Here is an 18579-nt window from a genome sequence, read left to right on the forward strand (position 1 = left end):
ACACGACTGGTGCAGCATCTTAAAGCTGAGACTGTTTTTGTCAACCAGGCTTGCAGTCCCAGGGTTCTTCCCTGCCAGGGTCATCAGCCACCACCTCACCTCACCTCACCCTCCCTGCAAGCTCACATCCCAAAGTGCTCGCCAGCCTCCAAGCAGACACATTCACCCTCTGCCTTCCCCCTTATATCCTCCTACTAAAATCCTGCTCAAGATCCAGCTCACCTGCCCTCCCCACTCTCACGCTCCTGGGATTCCTGTCTCCTGCTTCTTTAAATTGCTTCTGGTATTTTTCGGGTTCATTTTGCACTTGCATCCCTCATGCTCCTGGCCCTCTGGACTGTCCCCTTCTTCCGAGCAGGACTTGTGCGGTGTTCACCCTTGTCTTCCTGACGGGCTTGAAGCAGGGGTTGAGTGATGAGCGCATAGCAACACTTTCTCTTTGATACACTGTGGCTGCACCGCCTTAGTGAAAATAAGCTGGTGCATCCAGGCATGATATACCTTTGCATCATATGTTCACCATCTGTTTGATTCTAACATACTAAGGATTTAATTTGCATGTTTGTCTACCTCCTCTTACTTCACTGCTGAAGAATCTGCTTGCAGTGCTGGAGACTTGGGTTTGATCCCTGGGTTGGGAAGATCCCCTGGAGAAGGGAATGGCTACCCACTCCAGTATTCTGGCCTGGAGAATTCCACGAGCTGTATACCCACGGGGTTTCAAAGAGTCCGAACACAACTGAGTGACTTTCATTTTCCACGAGGGCAGAGATTTCTATTTTGTTCACAGTTGAACCCTTGGCCACCAAGGTATAGTTGCTGGTGGACAGTAGGTACTCAATACATCACTGTTGAATGGATTGACTTATTTCAGGAAAGAGCAAGAGATATCTTAAAATCATCTCAGTCTACTTAAGAGTTTGCATCAACGCATAAGGGAGTGAGATGAAAGAAAAACCCCCCCAAACTACTACTGTCACCCTGAAAACTTTGAGATTCCCCAAATCCATCAACCAGAAAGCCTCTAAAGATCTGGAGGCGTGCTAAGGCGTGTTAGCTGCCTCCAAGTGGGCGTCTGTCCACCTGCAGACCCCTGGACCCCCCCTCTGAGGACATGTGCCCCCACACGTTAGAGGCCCGCTCACTCTCCCCGGGCCCCCACTTCATCACCCGCCACGTGTGTTCTGGGCTGACTTTTGTTGCTGCTGCTGTTGTTTAGTTGCTGAGTCATGGTCCAACTCTTGTGACCCCATGGACTATAGCCCACCAGACTCCTCTCTCCATGGGGTTTCCCAGGCAAGAACACTGGAGTGGGTTGCCACTTCCTCCTCCAGGGGATCTTCCCAACCCAGGCATCAAACCTGTATCTCCTGCATTGCAGGTGGATTCTTTACCACTGAGCCACCAGGGAAGCTCTTTGGGCTGACTTATGTGCCCCCAAAGTTTATATGCTAAAATCCTAACCTCCAGTGCCTCCCAATGCAACTGTATTTGGAGAGAAGAGTCTTTCCAGAGGTAACTAAGGGCATATAAGGTCATTAGCATGGGCTGTGATCCACAGTGACTGGTGTCCTTGTAAACAAAGGAGATTAGAACACACGGGGGAAGACGGTCGTCCACCAGACAGAGTGGCCTCAGAGGAAACCAACCTGCCGACACCTCCATCTCGGGCGTCTAGCCTCCAGGACTGTGAGATGATCCTTTTTTAATGTTTAAGCCCCTCAGCGTGCTGTACTTTGTTACAGCAGCCCCTAGCAAACCAAAACAATGTGGAAAAATCCCAAGGGAAACATGCTTTTGCTAAGGATCTCCCAGCTGAACCCAGGCCAGTAAACTGCTCAGTAAATGATATGACATGGATGTAAAGTAAGGAGGCAGAAAGACAAACAAACAGGCGCATAATGTGTTGACATTTTTTTATATTTGGTATTTATAAGTCTTTTAAAAAATTTTTTTTTCAGGCCATGTTTTTCCTTAAAAAACAAACCAAAGGGGGGAAAAAAAAGCAACCAACAGCAATACTCTGTACAAGTATAACAAACATTAGAAATATGCATCATTCCAAAATAGTTACAAGAAAACTACAGTTTTAGAGTCCACATCAACACATCCTATTCATAGGTGCCCCCGAGGGGATAAAAAGCTACAGTATATTGAATACCCAACTGCTACACAGAGTCTGAAAATTCAGAACTTGGACTTTGGAGGCAAATCAACATCAGTCACCAAGGCTTGTTTAGCTCAGCAAGTGCAATCAAGCATTTCAAAAGGAAACCAGGCTTTTTCACCCCCAGATGAAAAGCAAACGTGAATCAGCTGCATAGTCGGCCCCAAGCCCCAGGAGCCTCCAACTTTGTGATGCCCACGTCCAGTGGTCAAGTATGCCAAAATCTAGCTGGTGGTTGTCACGTGGCCACAGGGAACCGACCTGCATCTCATTTCACACTGCTGCCAACCATCACTAGATTTAACTTTGCAGACAAAAACGTCCTTGCTCTTTGAAGAAGATTTTAGAGGCTGAAATCCCTCAAACCAGCTCAACCCATGCTGGTTGGTTTACTTCTGCAATTGTCAAATACTAAGCAGGGGCGATCATGCCATCCCCATGGCTTCACTGGACTCCAATTTTAGCTCATCACTCCTGGGATGGTTTGGGGAAGGAGCTCAAAAGCGCTTTCTCTCTTCTGTGACCAGCCCTCAGCCAGCCTGTCTTCTATATATTTACACGTTAATCTTCCCTTTTCAATCACTGTGCTATAAATACCCTCACCACCCCCCGCCCCCTGGCCCATCGCCAGGGCTCTTCAGGATGCGGAGCAGCATCGTGAATGACCTTCGTGTGACCTGCCCATTTAGAAGCCAGACCTGGCCACCGCAAGCCTTCCTCCCAGGACCGGGGGTGATGTCTGAGTGTGGCTGACCGGGCTGCAGCCCATTTCCCAAGCTCATCCCAGGCGGAAGGGAGGAGGGTTTCTGATCTTTGCATTTTTTTACACCCATATGTTTCTAATTATTGTTGCTTTCACCTTTTAAAGGAATTTCTGGAGTCAAGTCCTTCCCCCCCACTTCTCCAGGGCAGCAGCAGTGACGCGGGCAGGGTGTACACTACGTGGGACCTGACAATACCTCGGCACCCATCAGCATGGTTTCCTGGCAAACTGGCGTGGGAAGGGGTGGGACCCCAGAACTGCCGCCTGGACTGGGAGCCCTGAAGAAGTTAGGGAACTCTCCAAGATAGGCGCGCGAGGGGCGGACCCGCGTGAAAGACTTGGAAGCCTTCGCCCAAATCCAGCTTCACTTGGCAGCCCAGGATGACAGGGCTTCCCTGATACAGGACCAAAGAGGACCAGGCCCGGCCTGGCCAGCCCGCTCCTCCAAGGGCCTGACACGGAATGAACTGCTTTCCACCACAGAGAGAGCAAAGGACTTAGCCAAAAGTGCAATTTCCATTTGGGAAGTAAGGTTCTCCCAAAACACAACACCATCATCACCTCTCCTCTATTCCTTGCAGTACCTCAAAGGGAAAGGGAGAAAAAAGACATATGGCCCTCGACCCCGGCACTGAACCAAGCATTCTCCATACACTGTGGTTCCCCCTCTGTGACCCGAAAACGCCGCAATGCCCCATCAGTGCCCAAACTGCCGGCGAGCCGGGGTGCAGGCAGGGTCAGGAGACAGGCTCCCACAGGCCCAGGGTGACCGGGGCACTCAGAGACGACCCCACTCCCATTTCCAATAGGACACATCATCCTATACTTACAGCAGGATTTATCACTGTGGCAAACAGCCACAGGACTTGAGGGACTTGATCGATCCTTCATAAGACCTTGAATACTTCATTGCTTATTGGAGGAGAAACTTAATACATCTTCAAAATAGAACCTGAGCCACAATATAAAATAAAACAAAACAAAAAAACAGAAACAAATCCTTTCGTGTTAATGCCTTGAGAAGTTTACAGATGATGTACCAATAAAATAAATCCACATAGATTCGGAAACTCTCAGTGGATACACACCTGAAAGCCAAATAACGACAACAACAAAAATTAATCTACAGTTTAAAAAAAAAAATCAAAGTAATTACAGCAGCAGTATAGTGAAAAAGGTTTTAAAAATAATAATTACATCTTTGATACAAATTCAAACTTTGTACACCTCAATTCCAAGGAATGACTGTTTTAAGAGTTTAGTATATATATATACAGTAGATACGGATATGTGTCACTGCAGATACAGACTAAAGCCAGTAGACTTTAAGAAGGGATTCATCTGACACCGTTTCCACACGGAAGTGTTCACAGATTGCCACACTTTTAGAAACACGCACACACACACACACATACACGGACACACAGAGACACATAAAATGCCAACCTGAGTAAAACGTTACTAAAAACCTAGAGCATCATGAATCACTAAGTCACATATTGCACCTTTAAATAATCCTTCTTACCAAATACAGAAATGAGAAAAAAAGATAAAGCAGGGACAATAAAAGATTATTGTGTCACTGAAGTGTTCCTCTGCTTCCCCCGACTCCCACCCCTAAAATTTTCAAGGTGATAATTTAGTTTCCACTCTTGCTCAACCAGTGGGCAGAAAATGTGGCCAGCAGAAATGTCTTTGGGGAAAAATAGGAGGGGAAAAGGAACGAAAGAATAGAGCACAAAACAGGAGATGGGGAAAGGGGGGGTGGAGGCAAGATCTTCTCTAATCAAATGAGAACAGGAATGTTACTGAGAAGGCTGAACCTCCGGTACTAAACTACTGTTTAAATATTCCACATAGTCCAATTATGAGATTCAGTACAAAAATAGAGATATCTACTGAGTTTTGCCTGTGGAAGCATAATTCAGAAAAGGCACATGTTCAAATAGAAAACAGGCAGAAGAGGTACCACATACCCCTCCCTATGTGATAATCATCCACAATTATGTATTTTCCATCAGCTAGATTCCAAGATACAGTAGGTAAAAATAGACCTCTGATACTTAAAATATATTCAACCCAACACAATCCTGGCTTTAGCGTGTGAATCATATAAAATAGTCTTTTTAAAAAAGAATGTAAAAGAAAAAAAATCATAGCTCACTTTTCCTGGTATTCTGTAATTCTCAAGAGGAAAAAAAAAAAAAAGTGAACTCATCCCATTGGTAATCAGGAATGTAGTTGATTTGCTCACCACCCATCCACAGCCCCTGATAGCCCCAGCCTCTCATTTGTCATGTTTAACATGTGCAGCTTCACACTCTCAAATTAGTTCTAACAAAACAGAACGAAGAATTAGGATATTAGACATATAAAAACATGTCAACATCGGGGCATTTTCCTTTGCTGTGGGTGTGACGGTCTGGTTAACTCCAGAAAGGTTTTCCTTTGGAATTAGGCAATGTAACCATTTGTCTTTCCAAACGTGGTCATGGGTGCGAGGTTCTCATAGATTGTCATTGCAGTTGTGTTCTGGTAGATAAGATCCACTTTTGAGTCTTTCTGGGATCTGATAATATCCAAAACACACTGATTGAGGAAAACATACTGGTCCTGTTAGAAAAAGAAGGAGAAAAAAAAAAAAAACAAAGGAGCACCAAAGATTAGCACTGAAGGTTTTCTCAAACAGATTTCCACCCTCCAACCCCACTCACCACCCCACAAGTGAACACTCCAAGTTCACGTGGTCAAGGAGTAATTACATCATGGTGAAATCTGAAACCGGAGACACCAAGGATCTCATCACTAATGAGTATCAACCAGAGGGGTGCACCCCACACACAGCTCACCTCCTCAAGAGGTACCAGAATCTTGAGGAAGGGCAAAAAAAAAGAAAATATGTGGAGAAACTAAGGCACATGTATATTCAATCACCAAAATGTCCAACAGTTTTCTTGGCTAGGGAGGATGTGAAGAACAAGGAGTAAACTGTGATTCTCAATGAAAGGAGTGAAATAAAGGTGGATGATCAGGGTTGAGTTGGAGGTTCCTGTGCTTCAGGGGGGTTGTTGAGATTGGGGTTATAATCAGGGTCCCCACCCTTCAGATAAGCACATCAAAATCTGCAGATAGCCATTAAAAAGAAGAAGAGGCGTTTGCTGAAAGACATCCACAAACTTAAAGAGGAAAAAAAAAAACATAGGGCAGGATTATATATAAAATAGGATCCAATTTTTCAAATATGCTCTAGGAAGGAAAATCTGCAATATGCTAAAACATGAATGAACTTGAGGACATTATGCTAAATGAAATAACCAAGTCACTAAAAGGCCAAAAAAAAAGCTAATTATAAATTCTTCTCAAAAAAATAAAATACGCTCCATGTGTGTACGCACATACCTTTTTTTTTTAACAAATGGACATAAAGAAGTCTATAAAGATATATTGTTGCTGTTGTTCAGTTGCTAAGTCATGTCTGAAAATTTGCAGCCCCATAGACTGCACCAGCCAGGCTTCCCTGTCCTTCACTATCTCTCAGAGCTTGCTCAAACTCATGTCCATTGAGTCAGTGATGCCATCCAACCATCTCACCCTCTGTGGCCCCCTTCTCCTCCTGTCCTCAATCTTTCCCAGCATCAGGGTCTTTTCCAGTGAGTCAGCTCTTCGCATCAGCTGGCCAAAGTATTGGAGCTATGCAAACTGTAAACACTACCTACCTCTAGGGCATGGAATTGGAAAAGAAAAGGCAAAAGAGAAAAATGTCCTCTATGTAATCCTGTACTAAGTTTTTTGATATGAACAAATTTATGCAATTTTCAAAATATTTTTAAAAGGGGATGAGAACATCTGTAAGCAGGCATAAGATTTCTGTGTTACCCAAAATCTAAAAGATGAAGAACTATGACCCCATATAATTAGAGCAGAAAAAAGATCTCTACCAACCAACACAGGAGGTGACTCCACTCTACCCACCCCAGCCACCTGCTCACCCCAAAGCACACAATGCTACCAGGCCTCTAGAACATTCTCTGCTGGACTCAGAAACACAGCACCTCTTCACAGAGTTCTAAACTGGTTCAGGCTGACAGCCTGACACCAGATTAATATTCTGCTCTATCCTGGTCAGGATGTCGTCACCCTGACAGCTTTGAGGAGGGCTATTTCCCAATTCCCTGGTTGAGAACACACCTTGAACATACTGTTTATCTGGAACAGTTCAGGGAACACATATAGCTGATTCACATTATCGTACACCAGAAACTTACACTGTAAACCAATTATACTCCAATTTAAATAAATAAATAAAATTTAAAAAAAAAAAAAACACGGACAGGAAGGGAGAATTGTCCAACAGAGACACTGGCCTCACCTCTGTCTGCACCATTAAAGGCCTGTGCATGCGAAGGTCGTACACGATGCCATACACGTCCACAGTGTTCTCGTTCTCTATCTGATAGATAAGACGGTCGATGGCAACGAAAGTGCCCGTTCTTCCCACCCCAGCACTGAAAAAGAGGGGAAATGAGCATGTCAGCACGTCAGCAGTCGCTCCAGACATGTCCAGCTCTTTGCGATCCCATGGACTGTAGCTCACCAGGCTCCTCTGTCCATGGGATTCTCCAGGCAAGAGTACTGGAGTGGGTTGCCATGCCCTCCTCCAGGGGATCTTCCTGACCCAGGGATCGAACCTGAGCCTCCTGTATCTCCTGCATTGGAAGGCAGGTTCTTAACCACTAGCACCACCTACCATGGGTCAACTCTACTGTAAAACTCCCACTTCCCCATTTGTACATAGATGCTCTCCCCAGCTATCAGGCTCTGAGGGTCAAGGCCAGGGCCATTAACCATTGGCTTAGTTAAAACCTCAGCAAGTCAGACCGTATTAGCTTGGTACTGGGACCCAAGTCCTAAAGTTACTTTCAAATCAAATGCCACAAATAAAACGCCTTGTTAGAGGTCTTTAATCTCAGTCCCATTGAAGTTGCCACTGTATCTAGGAGGCAAGTTTCAGCCATTTCAATCTGTTACTCTCAAAGGGTAACAAAGTCCCTCCCTTCTTCTGTCCCAAAATCAATTCCTTTAGCTCCAAAGCTAATTTATTGTTGTTCTGCAGGAGGGGGTGGCAAACTTTTTCTCTTAAGGACCAGAAAGTAAAATATCATCAGCTTTGCAGGCTCATCCCGCCACTGCAGCGTGAAAGTAACCATAGACACGATGTACCAAAGGGACATGGCTGTGTTCCAATAAAACTTTACTGACAAAAACAGGCAGCCAAATAGATTGTGGTGATGGCTTCATGGAGGTACACTCATCTCCAGACTTATCAGGTTGTACCCATTCATTTACAGACAGTTTTTGTATGTGGAAAACATATTTTTAAATAAATAAAATGAACTAGAATTGTGTATCTCAACACTGTTAAACAGCAAACCAAAATGCTAAAGAAAACAGGCTGCAGAATGATTTATACATTATAAAATCTAGTAAAAGTTTAAAGCCATATAAAACAATAGAGTTACCTACATATGCAATAAAATATAAAAGCATGCAAGGGAGTGATACAGATCAACTTTAGGACCAAATGTTCACCTGTGTAAGAAGGGGAATGGGATAGGAGGCTAGTAAGTAGAGACTTTAATTATACCTGTAATATATTATTAACAAAAAGAAATATATATGGCGTCATGCTGAGCTTCGTTAAATTATTATCTTCTGCATTTTTGTAAGGTTGAAATATCTCAAAGGAAAATATTATAAATGAGAAATAAAATATGTTATGATTTTTTTTTAAATACAGTTAGCTGACCAGATCTGACTCACACGCTATTGTTTGCCAACCCTTGTTCTAAAGTCTCAGGTTTAAGGAATAAATCCATTGTCCCATATCCAAACCTTCTTAAATGTATAAATACCTACTGCATTCCCTCTTAGGCTTTTTTCTTTTTTCAAAAGTGTCCATATTTATAATGACATTTGAAATCTGTCACATATGCATACCTGCAATGCACCAGTATTGGCGACTCAGGAGGACTCTGCTTCATGTAGTCACGAACAAGGTACCGGAAGTTGATGAGTAGATCAGTGGTGTCAGGAACACCGTGGTCAGGCCAGGAGGTGAAATGGAACTGACGCAGAGGGTGACTCTCACTTGTCAGAGTCTAAACACCAAGAAACGAGGTTAGAGCCAGAGAGAAGGCAAACTAGATCAAGCCATACCTGAAGGCTGAACTGCACGGAACAGCCGAAAAGCAGCTCAGACGTGGTTATGACTACAAATTAGAATTGTACGTTGGTAAAAGAGCTAATAAAGTGCTTGCACAGACTGCAAATCCGTATAACATGCCAAGCAGGAGGGTTTATTATCTCCCTTTTAAGAAGGGGAAACAAACTTCCCAAGTTGTGAACTGACTTCTCTAACACTCAGCTCAGAGGCAGAAATCTCCTGTCCTCCAGTTCTGAGTTCAGAATCTTCCCTTTTTACCACAGTCCCCCGCCAATAGGACACTCACATTCTTATAACTACACCTCCTTAGAGCTTCATAAACCCCATCCCTGAGCCCAAGGGGGAATGTCACTGACCAGAAATAAGTTTATGCAAATGTAACTATGATAACCAGTGCCTTCAGGGCAAGAACTGTCTCATAATTCACATGTCCTCCAAAGAATTTTGGCTTCCCTAATAGCTCAGTTGGTAAAGAATCTGCCTGCAATGCAGGAGACCTCAGTTCAATTCCTGGGTCAGGAAGATCCACTGGAGAAGGGATAGGCTACCCACTCCAGTATTCTTGGGCTTCCCCTGTGGCTCAGCTGGTAAAGAATCTGCCTGCAATGCAGGAGACCTGGGTTTGATCCCTGAGTTGGGAAGATCCCCTGGAGAAGGGAAAGGCTACCCACTCCAGTATTCTGGCCTGGAGAATTCCATGGACTATATAGTCCATGGGGTTGCCAAGAGTCAGACATGACTGAGCAACTTTCACTTTCCAAAGAATTTAATAAAGTGATAAGCAATCAGCAAGCACCAAGTAAATATTTAGAACTGTAGGGGTTTGAGAAAGGACTCCCCCCAAAAAACATCTGTTTCAACTTCAGATAGACAATAGAAAGTGAAGCTCATTATAACAGAGTTAGTTATGACACAGACTGCCTTCCTACACAGACCAAAGCACATACCTTTAATTATCACAACTCTGCCCTGGCTGAACCATTCCCATTCCTGAGTCAACTGTGTTCATTCTGCCTACACCTGGGCACTGACCTCACCTGTGTGTACGATACCTGGACTGCAGGCATTTGCTCCTTTATGACAGTTACCCTTTGAAGTGTATTTATTTCCTTTTTTAATATATATATATTAGGAACGCCCTGGTGGTTCAGGGGCTAAGACTCTGTGCTTCCAATGCAGTGGGCCTGGGTTTTGATCCCTGGTCAAGGAACTAGATCCCACATGCCGCAACTAAGACCCAGGGCAGCCGCATAAATAAATAAATATTTTAAAAAGAATAATAATGCTTCTCCTAGATTTCAGATTATTTCTCTAGGACAGATTCTCAAACTTGAAACCAGCAGATCAAAAGGGAACAGATATTTTTATGCTTTGATATAAACTATAGAGGGCTATATCGATTTACACAGCCATCAAAAGATATCAGTGTCGCCCATGACACTGATTCAATTTTTAAATACCATTAAAAAATAAAAAGGACACAAATACTGACTTCTCAGAATGCCTACACAATTTAGTTGCATTTGTTTTCATAACCTTTGAGGGGAAAGGAGGCCATATGTATATGTCCTAGACTCCTATTAACGTAACTGTCATCATAAACTATTTCAACGGCAAATGGACACTCCTGAGGTCAAATTTCCAACCAAACAATCCAAACGGGCCTTGATCTGTAAGAAAAACTCTATAAGCAGGTCACCTGGAAGGGGAAGAAAAGAAGTCAAAGACGCTGAGCCATGCACCTAAGATTCATTTAAGAATAACTTATGAAATTCTCAAGCAAGCAAAGCCAACAGGTTGCATTAGAGTATATGCAGATACAGGATGTTACATTCTATAAAGAAGAAAGCGAAAATATTTTTCTGATGCATTAAAAAAACTGATTTATACCAATATTAACCTAAAAGTGTCACCCAAAAAGTAATGTATGTTAATTTTATATGAGATCTATGCATCTTGACTTCTCACTTACATTTTTCACTGTGAAGTCTCTGATGGTCCATTCTGGAAGAACAATTTCGGATGTCATCGCCACAGTTACGTCCCCGTGATCCTGAGCCTGCTTGGAGGGCCAGTACTCCTCACATTTGGTCTAGAATAAAATGCAAACACTCAGATCACACTGTCTGCCATCACTGAAACCTCACAAGGAGAGGAGATATTAAAACTGAACATCAGAGTCTGAATCCATGCCTTACTTGGGTTCTGCCTGACCCTTGGAATTTTGTATTTTAATTTTCAATTTCTACCAACTTTATAAATTTGGGAGTCTTTCCATAAAAATCTAGATTTCTGGCTTCTCTTGAGAAATCAGAAGACCTAGCCAATACTGAGCCCCGATTTCTACACAGAAACTGACTTACAGCTGAACAGCCACTGTTCCTTCACAGGGGACCCTGTGCCCACCCAGCTCCCCCAGCCCTACAGCAGTACTGAACTAAACTTCTCCTAAACTTCTCCATGTGCAGAAGAAATGAGAGCTCTTCTCAGGACTTTTAGATGTACACTAATTCCAATACAAATATGGACACCAAAAAAAAAGAAAATCAAATTGAATCATTTTGGGGTCTTTGATTTTGACAGCCAGTGGGCAAATGTGAACAGAAATAAAAATCAGGAAACAACCGCTCTCTGAAAGTATCTGAATCCCCACTTGGTAGCTGACTTTTTTAAAAATGAGAGGTTTATGTTGCTTTAAAAACAGATGCCTGCCCCTCAACCCCAGAGATGCTGACGCTGGCCCAGAGATCTGTATTTAAAAAGATCCCAGCTTCTGCTTTTTAAAAAAATCTTAATTTGTAGAAAATCATAAACACCTCATGGGCTTCCTTGCTGGCTCAGACAGTAAAGAATACACCTGCAATGCAGGAGACCTGGGTTCAATCCCTGGGTCAGGAAGATCCCCTGGAGGAGGGCATGGTAACCCACTCCAGTGTTCTTGCCTGGAGAATCCCCACAGAGAAGCCCGGCGGGCTACAGTCCACAGGGTCACAGAGTCGGACCCAACTGAGCGACTACGCACAGCACATAAACACCTCATACTCAAATAAGAAGCTGACTTAAATGCTGCTTGATGTTGGCACTTGGCGAAAGCTGGAAGAAGGTAACACTAAACTATGACATTTTATTTTCTTCATGAAAGAGTGAGGTTAACCTCTGACATTTTTTGAGTTAATTCATGTAAAAAGTTATATTGATTTTGATGTAATTTTTCTCTTTGTTGAAACCAATTGAAAACCAATAATTTAAGTTGTTCATGATATACTAATATAACTTTGCCACATGATACACTAAATAAATTTTATTGGTTGATGCCAAAAAATATCCCAGCTGATGTACGAAGCAGGTACGGAACTCAACTTGCTGCTTCACAAATAAGGTGAAGATGGGAACCATCCCTGATTGCTCCTTGTTACCTCTCCCTCCTGCATCCCCAGCTCCAGCACAGGACCTCATACACACACTTGGGGCAGATATACAATATCTGCTCAACTAAAGTGAAAGATAAAACATGGAGAGAAATGATGCCTGTCAGTTTCCCACCCTCCCTGGGACAGTGCAAGCGCCCTGGAGCATCAGCACCAGGAATTGGCAGGAACGCAGCTCTGGAGTCCACCAGAGACCCTGCAGGCGGAAACCCCCCCGGGAGACTGGAAACCCCCCAGCTGACTCCGAGGCACGTTCATGTTTCAGAACCACGGGCGTAGGGACTTGACTCCCGCCCTATTCGTCAAGTAACAGACCTACAAGAAAAGATTCACAGAGCATACAAGTTCCTATTCCTCAGGCACAGACTTTCTGAATTTAGCCCATGTTTTTCAACTCTCCTTGGTTTATTTATGGAAAAATGAAAGTGGAAGTCACTCAGTCGTGTCCATCTCTTTGCAACCCCAGGGACTGAAGCCTGCCAGGCTCCTCTGTCCATGGGATTTTCCAGGTGAGGATACTGGAGTAGGTTGCCATTCCCTTCTCCAGGGAGTCTTCCCAACCCAGGAATTGAACCCAGGTCTCCTGCATTTCAGGCAGATTCTTTACCATCTGAGCCACTAAGGCAGCCAGGGGATTTTATTAAGAGAAGAAATCTTATCTTTAATGGGGGATGCCAGGCCATCACAGGGGAGAGGGGACTGCTGAGGCTTACTGGGGGATAAGTTGGAAATTTTGCATAAAGAAAGGGTTCCGATGCTAAAAACTCAGTTTGAAAATCACAGAGTCACTCAAGTTGGTCATCTCACAGGTGCAGCTGGTTTCTCGGGGACAAGACAGGCTTGCACCCATTCACAGAGCTGATGGGGACTTCCCTGTGGTCCAGTGGTTATAACCCTGTGCTTCCAATGCAAGGGGAGTGGGTTCAATCCCGAGTCGGGGAACTAAGATGCCACATGCCACAGGGCACAACAGAAAAATGCATTAACATGGATCTGATGAAGGATGGAGTCACACGAAGTTCTTATGCTGCACTAACCCAAATTTTGATGTCTATTAACTCCAGCAGCAGTGACTTAATGTATAGAGAACATTCTTCTGTCCATAAAGAAGGTAACAATAACATAGATTTTTTTTTCAACATTTTTTTAGAACTTTTAGAGGAGAAAAAGACAAAAAGCACATTTCTAAGAAGAGAAGTGCTAATGCTTGGGGGAATGTCTTTTTTAAAAAACAGGTTTTAAAATACCCTCCACCACAATAACTATGAATGAATGAACAGAACAGAATAATAATAAAAAATAAAAATTACGTACCCTTCCCTGTTCAACACATTTGGTCAGCATGACAATAGCATAGACATTCTTCTCCCAAACCATACGCCAAAAATCTTTCAGAGTGTTGGGCAAAGGTCCTTGCGTGGCAATAAAATCTTCTTTGGAATGGTAGCCCTAGAAAACGGAAAGCAGCACAGAGTCAATCTCAAAGAGACAGAAGTGGAGCCCCGAGGACCTCCTCCAGCCAGCCAGCACGCCAAGCCCCGCTCCCCACTCACAGGCAAGTAGTTGGCGTTGATGTAGTCATCAGTCGAATGGGTCTGAACTGAAAGTTTGACACGGGAAGTGTCATCTGTGACATTCAAAGAGAAGAGTTCCACGTTAGGATACGGAATAAAATATTTCATCTCAGAACAGAGAAACGAGCGCAAAATGGGAACGCAGGGGCTCTGTCACACCTTGACACTGCATGCCTCAGTGTTTTAGATCCACGGCCTTACTGCATTCCCGCTGTCACCAGATACGACCGTGGCACAAAGAAGCTGCACAATCCCCTGGGCAGAACTAGTAAGTGGCACTGCTGGGGTTCAAACCTGGGCAGTCTGGCACGGGTGCCCAAGCTCTGAACCACTCCAGACCACCTTCTAGATGAAACCAACTACCTCCACCCTTGGGTGCAAGCCACAACCCAGGGAAGGCCCTCTGCAGTTATTTATCCCTCATAATCATCCTACGAGCTTCTGTGCCCATTTTACAGATGAGAAAACTGAGGGTCGGAGAGGTTAGGTGATTTTTCCAAGCTCTTTCATCTGGTGAGTGGCAGCCAGAATTCAAATCCAGTGCTCTTTCCACTATGGCAGGGTAGATCCTCAGGGCAGAAAGTGAAGCCTTTCACGCTTTCCCTATTCTCATTAACAAGTTGTTCTCAAAAGATAGTCCCAAATGCAAGAATAAACTCAGTGTCTAAGACTACTATAAGCAGTGTGTGTGGAATCTCAACTATGACACAAATGAACTTGTTTACAAAACAGAAACAAACTCACAGAGTAAACTCAATGTGTTGTTGTCCCTGTCAATCCTCAAAAACAGGAATGAATCCAAATATAATTCACATCCAGCCATGGAGTGTACTCAGCCAACCAGAGACATGTCTGGATAAGCAGAAAGCATTACTCCCCACTTGCCCTCCACCGGCTCCCCTTTTATTCCAGAACTGTATTCATGTTGGAATAAAGAGGCATACCCAGGCTATCAGAGCAAAGGGGCTCAAAGCACGGACTCTGGCCTTTTCCCTGCAGGAAGCTGCCAGATCCAGTCCAAGTCTGGTCCCACCATGACTCTCAGTGTGACTTTGGACAAATCACTTAGCCACACTGTGCCTCTTTTTTTTTTTGCAGAACGAATATCCTGCTACCTATTCCGTAAGGCTATTGCGAGGCTGAATCCAATGGCTTACGCTTAAACACAGTGCTGAGCACATATGGGTGACTGATGAATGGCTGTGGGAGTGGCTGGTTAGTACTCCTCTGTCCCCTGCTCTTAGAGATGTGATATCCATGATGGGAAAAAAAAAAGGGAAGGTGTGGGAAAAACAACTTACAGGGTAGAACGTTGTTATAGCGATTCTTTCCCCTGTTGTCAGCCAGCTCAGCTGCATATTTAGGTAGATTAATTCCAACAAGCTTCAGATCCTGAAAGCAGACCATGAGAACTGTTCATTCACTCCGTGTCCAGACAGTATTTATACTACACAAAGGGTACAGCAGGTTAAAGTGGGAATGCAGAGATGTTATGGTTAACACTGCATCCCCTAAAAGACATAGAAGTCCTAAGCCCTGGTACCTGTGAACACACCCTGACTGGAAATTACAGCTTTTGTGGATGTAAACAAGATAAGATGAGGTCATACTGCAGAGGGCAGAGCCCTTACTCCAGTGTCACCGACGTCTTTTTTTATTTATTTATTTCGTTGTTCCAGGTCTTAGTTGCAGCACGTAGGGTCTTTTTTTATTTGCAGCATGCAGAATCTTTAGTTGTGGCATATCAACTCCTAGTTGCAGCATGTGGGACCCACTTCCCTGACCAGGGATTGAACCTGGGCCACCTGCACCTGGAGTGCCTAGTCCTAGCCACTGGACCACCAGGGAGGTCCCTGATACTTTTATAAGAGGAGAAAAGACACAGATGGAGATACATAAGGAGACACGTAAAGATGGAGGCAGGGGACTTCCCCGGCAGTCCACTGGTTAAGACTCCGGAGCTTCCACTGCAGGTGGCGTGGGTTCAATCCCTGATTGAGGAGCTAAGGTCCTGTATGCCATGCAGCATGGCAAAAAAAAAAAAACTTCTCTCTTCCATCGAAGAGGGCTACCTCTAACCCAAAGCTTCACCATAAAACAGAAACAGGCAGTTTTCCAACCTTCAGGGAAAACATAAAGCAAATAAAACTACAATATTTAACAACCACATACTTCATATTCTTCTGCAAACCCACAGTTGGAGTCAGCTTGCTGTTTCTTGAAGTAGGCCTCAAAATTCTCCACTTTGATTAACTTGGATCTAGGAAAACAAAACAGCGTATCAGGATTGGTTGCATTCAATCGAGTTCACACTCAAAATAGAAAAATGCAAGTTATTTTTCAAAAAGCAAAACGTGTACTCACTTTTTAGGTCTTCATCGCAGAAAAGCAAAGCAAAAAAAAAAAAAAAAAAAGACAATTAGAAAAAAAAAAATGACTCAACCGTAACTCCAGAGATTTTCCCCAAAGAAGAAAGCCTGTAGTATAAGGACAGGGGGTGGTTGGGGGAGGTTCACTGAAATGTAATTCACAAAACACTGAAATGTGAATCAGGAAATCTGACTTTTAGACCCTGTTATACAACTGAGTGGCTTCATGACTGTGAGCAAGTTCTCTCCTCCTAGACCTTGTACAACCATGCTTTTAATCACAAAGTACATATTTATTCGCAGAATATGGCAAGTTCTACTCGGCATGGTAGACCACAGCAAGGAGGTCAGCTTCAGGAGCCAAGTAAACATAGTGTCCTTGCAGGATAACAACACTAATAAGAACTTCTGGATGATCAGGTCCAAACGTGTCAATCTGGGAAAATGGCAGCAGTTCCCATCAAAAAAAAAAAAAATCTCAAAATAGTCACTGAACAGATTGGGGGATTAAATGTCTTAAGGCTCATAAATCTAGAGACTTACTTAATTTGAGAAAAGTTCACGTCACTGTTCTTTGCATCTTTCCTATTTTGAAAGAAAAAAAGGCCCATTAGATCAAAATGGCTTAATACTATGTTTTGCTTCCTTTGTGTATCTACAAGACGCTTCTTCCCTGGGCCTTTAGTTCATAGAGCACATCAGATCCTGTTCACAAATACTAAAGCTTAATGGTCTAAACCTGTGAAGTTATTCACTTTTATACCATCTAAAAGTATCAAAGGATCCTACTCAAGCAACTTGTAGGAATTTCTCTGAGTAAATACAGATCAGCAGCAGCAGCCTATTATACAGTCAACCTCACTATTTCGTACTCTGATTTTTGTTTTATTTTTTGAGTAATGTTTTCTGAAAAAGTTAATATAATAAACCAGAAAACATATCCAGTGTTGGCAAGGGACCGGGGTGGCGGTGGGGGGTGGGAAGGGACCTGGCATTCTCCTATATTGCTGACTAAACCCCATACTGGTAGTTTAAAAAATGGTAAAACTTTCTGGAAGGCAATGTTGCAGTATGTATTAAAATTAAAAACATGCACACCCCCTGACCCCGCAACTACCCAGCTTGGAATTTGGCCTAAAGGAATAACTGTGATTATGCCCAGATTTACACACAAGGATAAGTAACAGTGGCAAATAAGGAAGACACAAAAATGCCAGAAAATTGGTTGAATAATTTCCATACAGCTGAACACTCGATAGCCACTTAAACTGAAGATCCGAAGCTATCCACAGTGTCTTATGAAAAAAAGCAAGCCAGAAAATAACTCGTATAATAGGATTCTGTTTGTGGGTGTGGGTGTGTGTATTTATGTGAGTTTTGTAATCACATCCATGTTAAGAGTAGTTTTCCATGGTGTAAGTATGGACTATTTCTTGTCTTTGTTTTTTATTGTTTTTTTTTTTGTCATAAGTATGTATAAGTTTACTTTAACAAGAAACGATAAAGCTGTTTTTGACCCCTCCCTCAAAAAAAAAAAAAATAGAATCTAATGCAAAAAGCTGGCACACAGGCCCTGCCTATCAACCCAGGAGCGCAAGGTGGTGGAGAAAACCACCATCAGAAGCTGCGGGCCAGGAGGAAATCTGGGGTGTGAACATACCGCGCTGTGTTTACTCAGTCTCTTGCTCAATTAATTAAAAATACATGCAGGGTATTATTATTAACATAAGCAGCAGTCACCTTTTCTTCCTCCAGAAGATGAAGCCTCCCACGGCCACGATAACCAAAGCACCAAAGATACACCCAAACACTGCTCCACAGATGACACCTGGGGAAAGTCCACACGGAGGCACGTCAAGAGGTGCTCACAGACAGACAGACGGAGCTTGTGTGTGTGTGGGAGGGGGGCAGGGGGCTGCGTGTGGCACAAGACAGCTCTGGACATAAAATGTGTGTGTGTGTCTATGTGTGTGGTGTGTGGTGTGTGTGCCTGGGTGTGGTGTATGTCTATGTCTGTGTCTGTCTATGCGCGTGTGTGTGGTGTGTCCGTGTGTG

General features: G+C 43.5%; 1 protein-coding gene across 1 annotated transcript in view; it reads right to left on the reverse strand.

The window, feature by feature from the left end:
• Positions 1 to 1902: 1902 nt before the first annotated feature.
• The window catches only part of PTPRJ (protein tyrosine phosphatase receptor type J), a 169126-nt gene continuing 152449 nt past the window's right edge, over positions 1903 to 18579 (reverse strand). Inside the window, exons 15-25 of the mRNA XM_070472991.1 lie at positions 18265 to 18352; positions 17068 to 17109; positions 16520 to 16528; positions 16328 to 16415; positions 15457 to 15547; positions 14135 to 14208; positions 13896 to 14030; positions 11126 to 11245; positions 8928 to 9088; positions 7300 to 7435; positions 1903 to 5543 (exon numbers count right to left, since the gene is read on the reverse strand). Of these exons, the coding sequence (XP_070329092.1) occupies positions 5385 to 5543; positions 7300 to 7435; positions 8928 to 9088; positions 11126 to 11245; positions 13896 to 14030; positions 14135 to 14208; positions 15457 to 15547; positions 16328 to 16415; positions 16520 to 16528; positions 17068 to 17109; positions 18265 to 18352 (1103 nt within the window). The 3' untranslated portion in view covers positions 1903 to 5384. The remainder of the gene's footprint in view (positions 5544 to 7299; positions 7436 to 8927; positions 9089 to 11125; positions 11246 to 13895; positions 14031 to 14134; positions 14209 to 15456; positions 15548 to 16327; positions 16416 to 16519; positions 16529 to 17067; positions 17110 to 18264; positions 18353 to 18579) is intronic.

Source organism: Odocoileus virginianus, chromosome 10 (genome assembly GCF_023699985.2).
Source record: "Odocoileus virginianus isolate 20LAN1187 ecotype Illinois chromosome 10, Ovbor_1.2, whole genome shotgun sequence".
NCBI classification, from domain to species: Eukaryota; Metazoa; Chordata; class Mammalia; order Artiodactyla; family Cervidae; genus Odocoileus; species Odocoileus virginianus.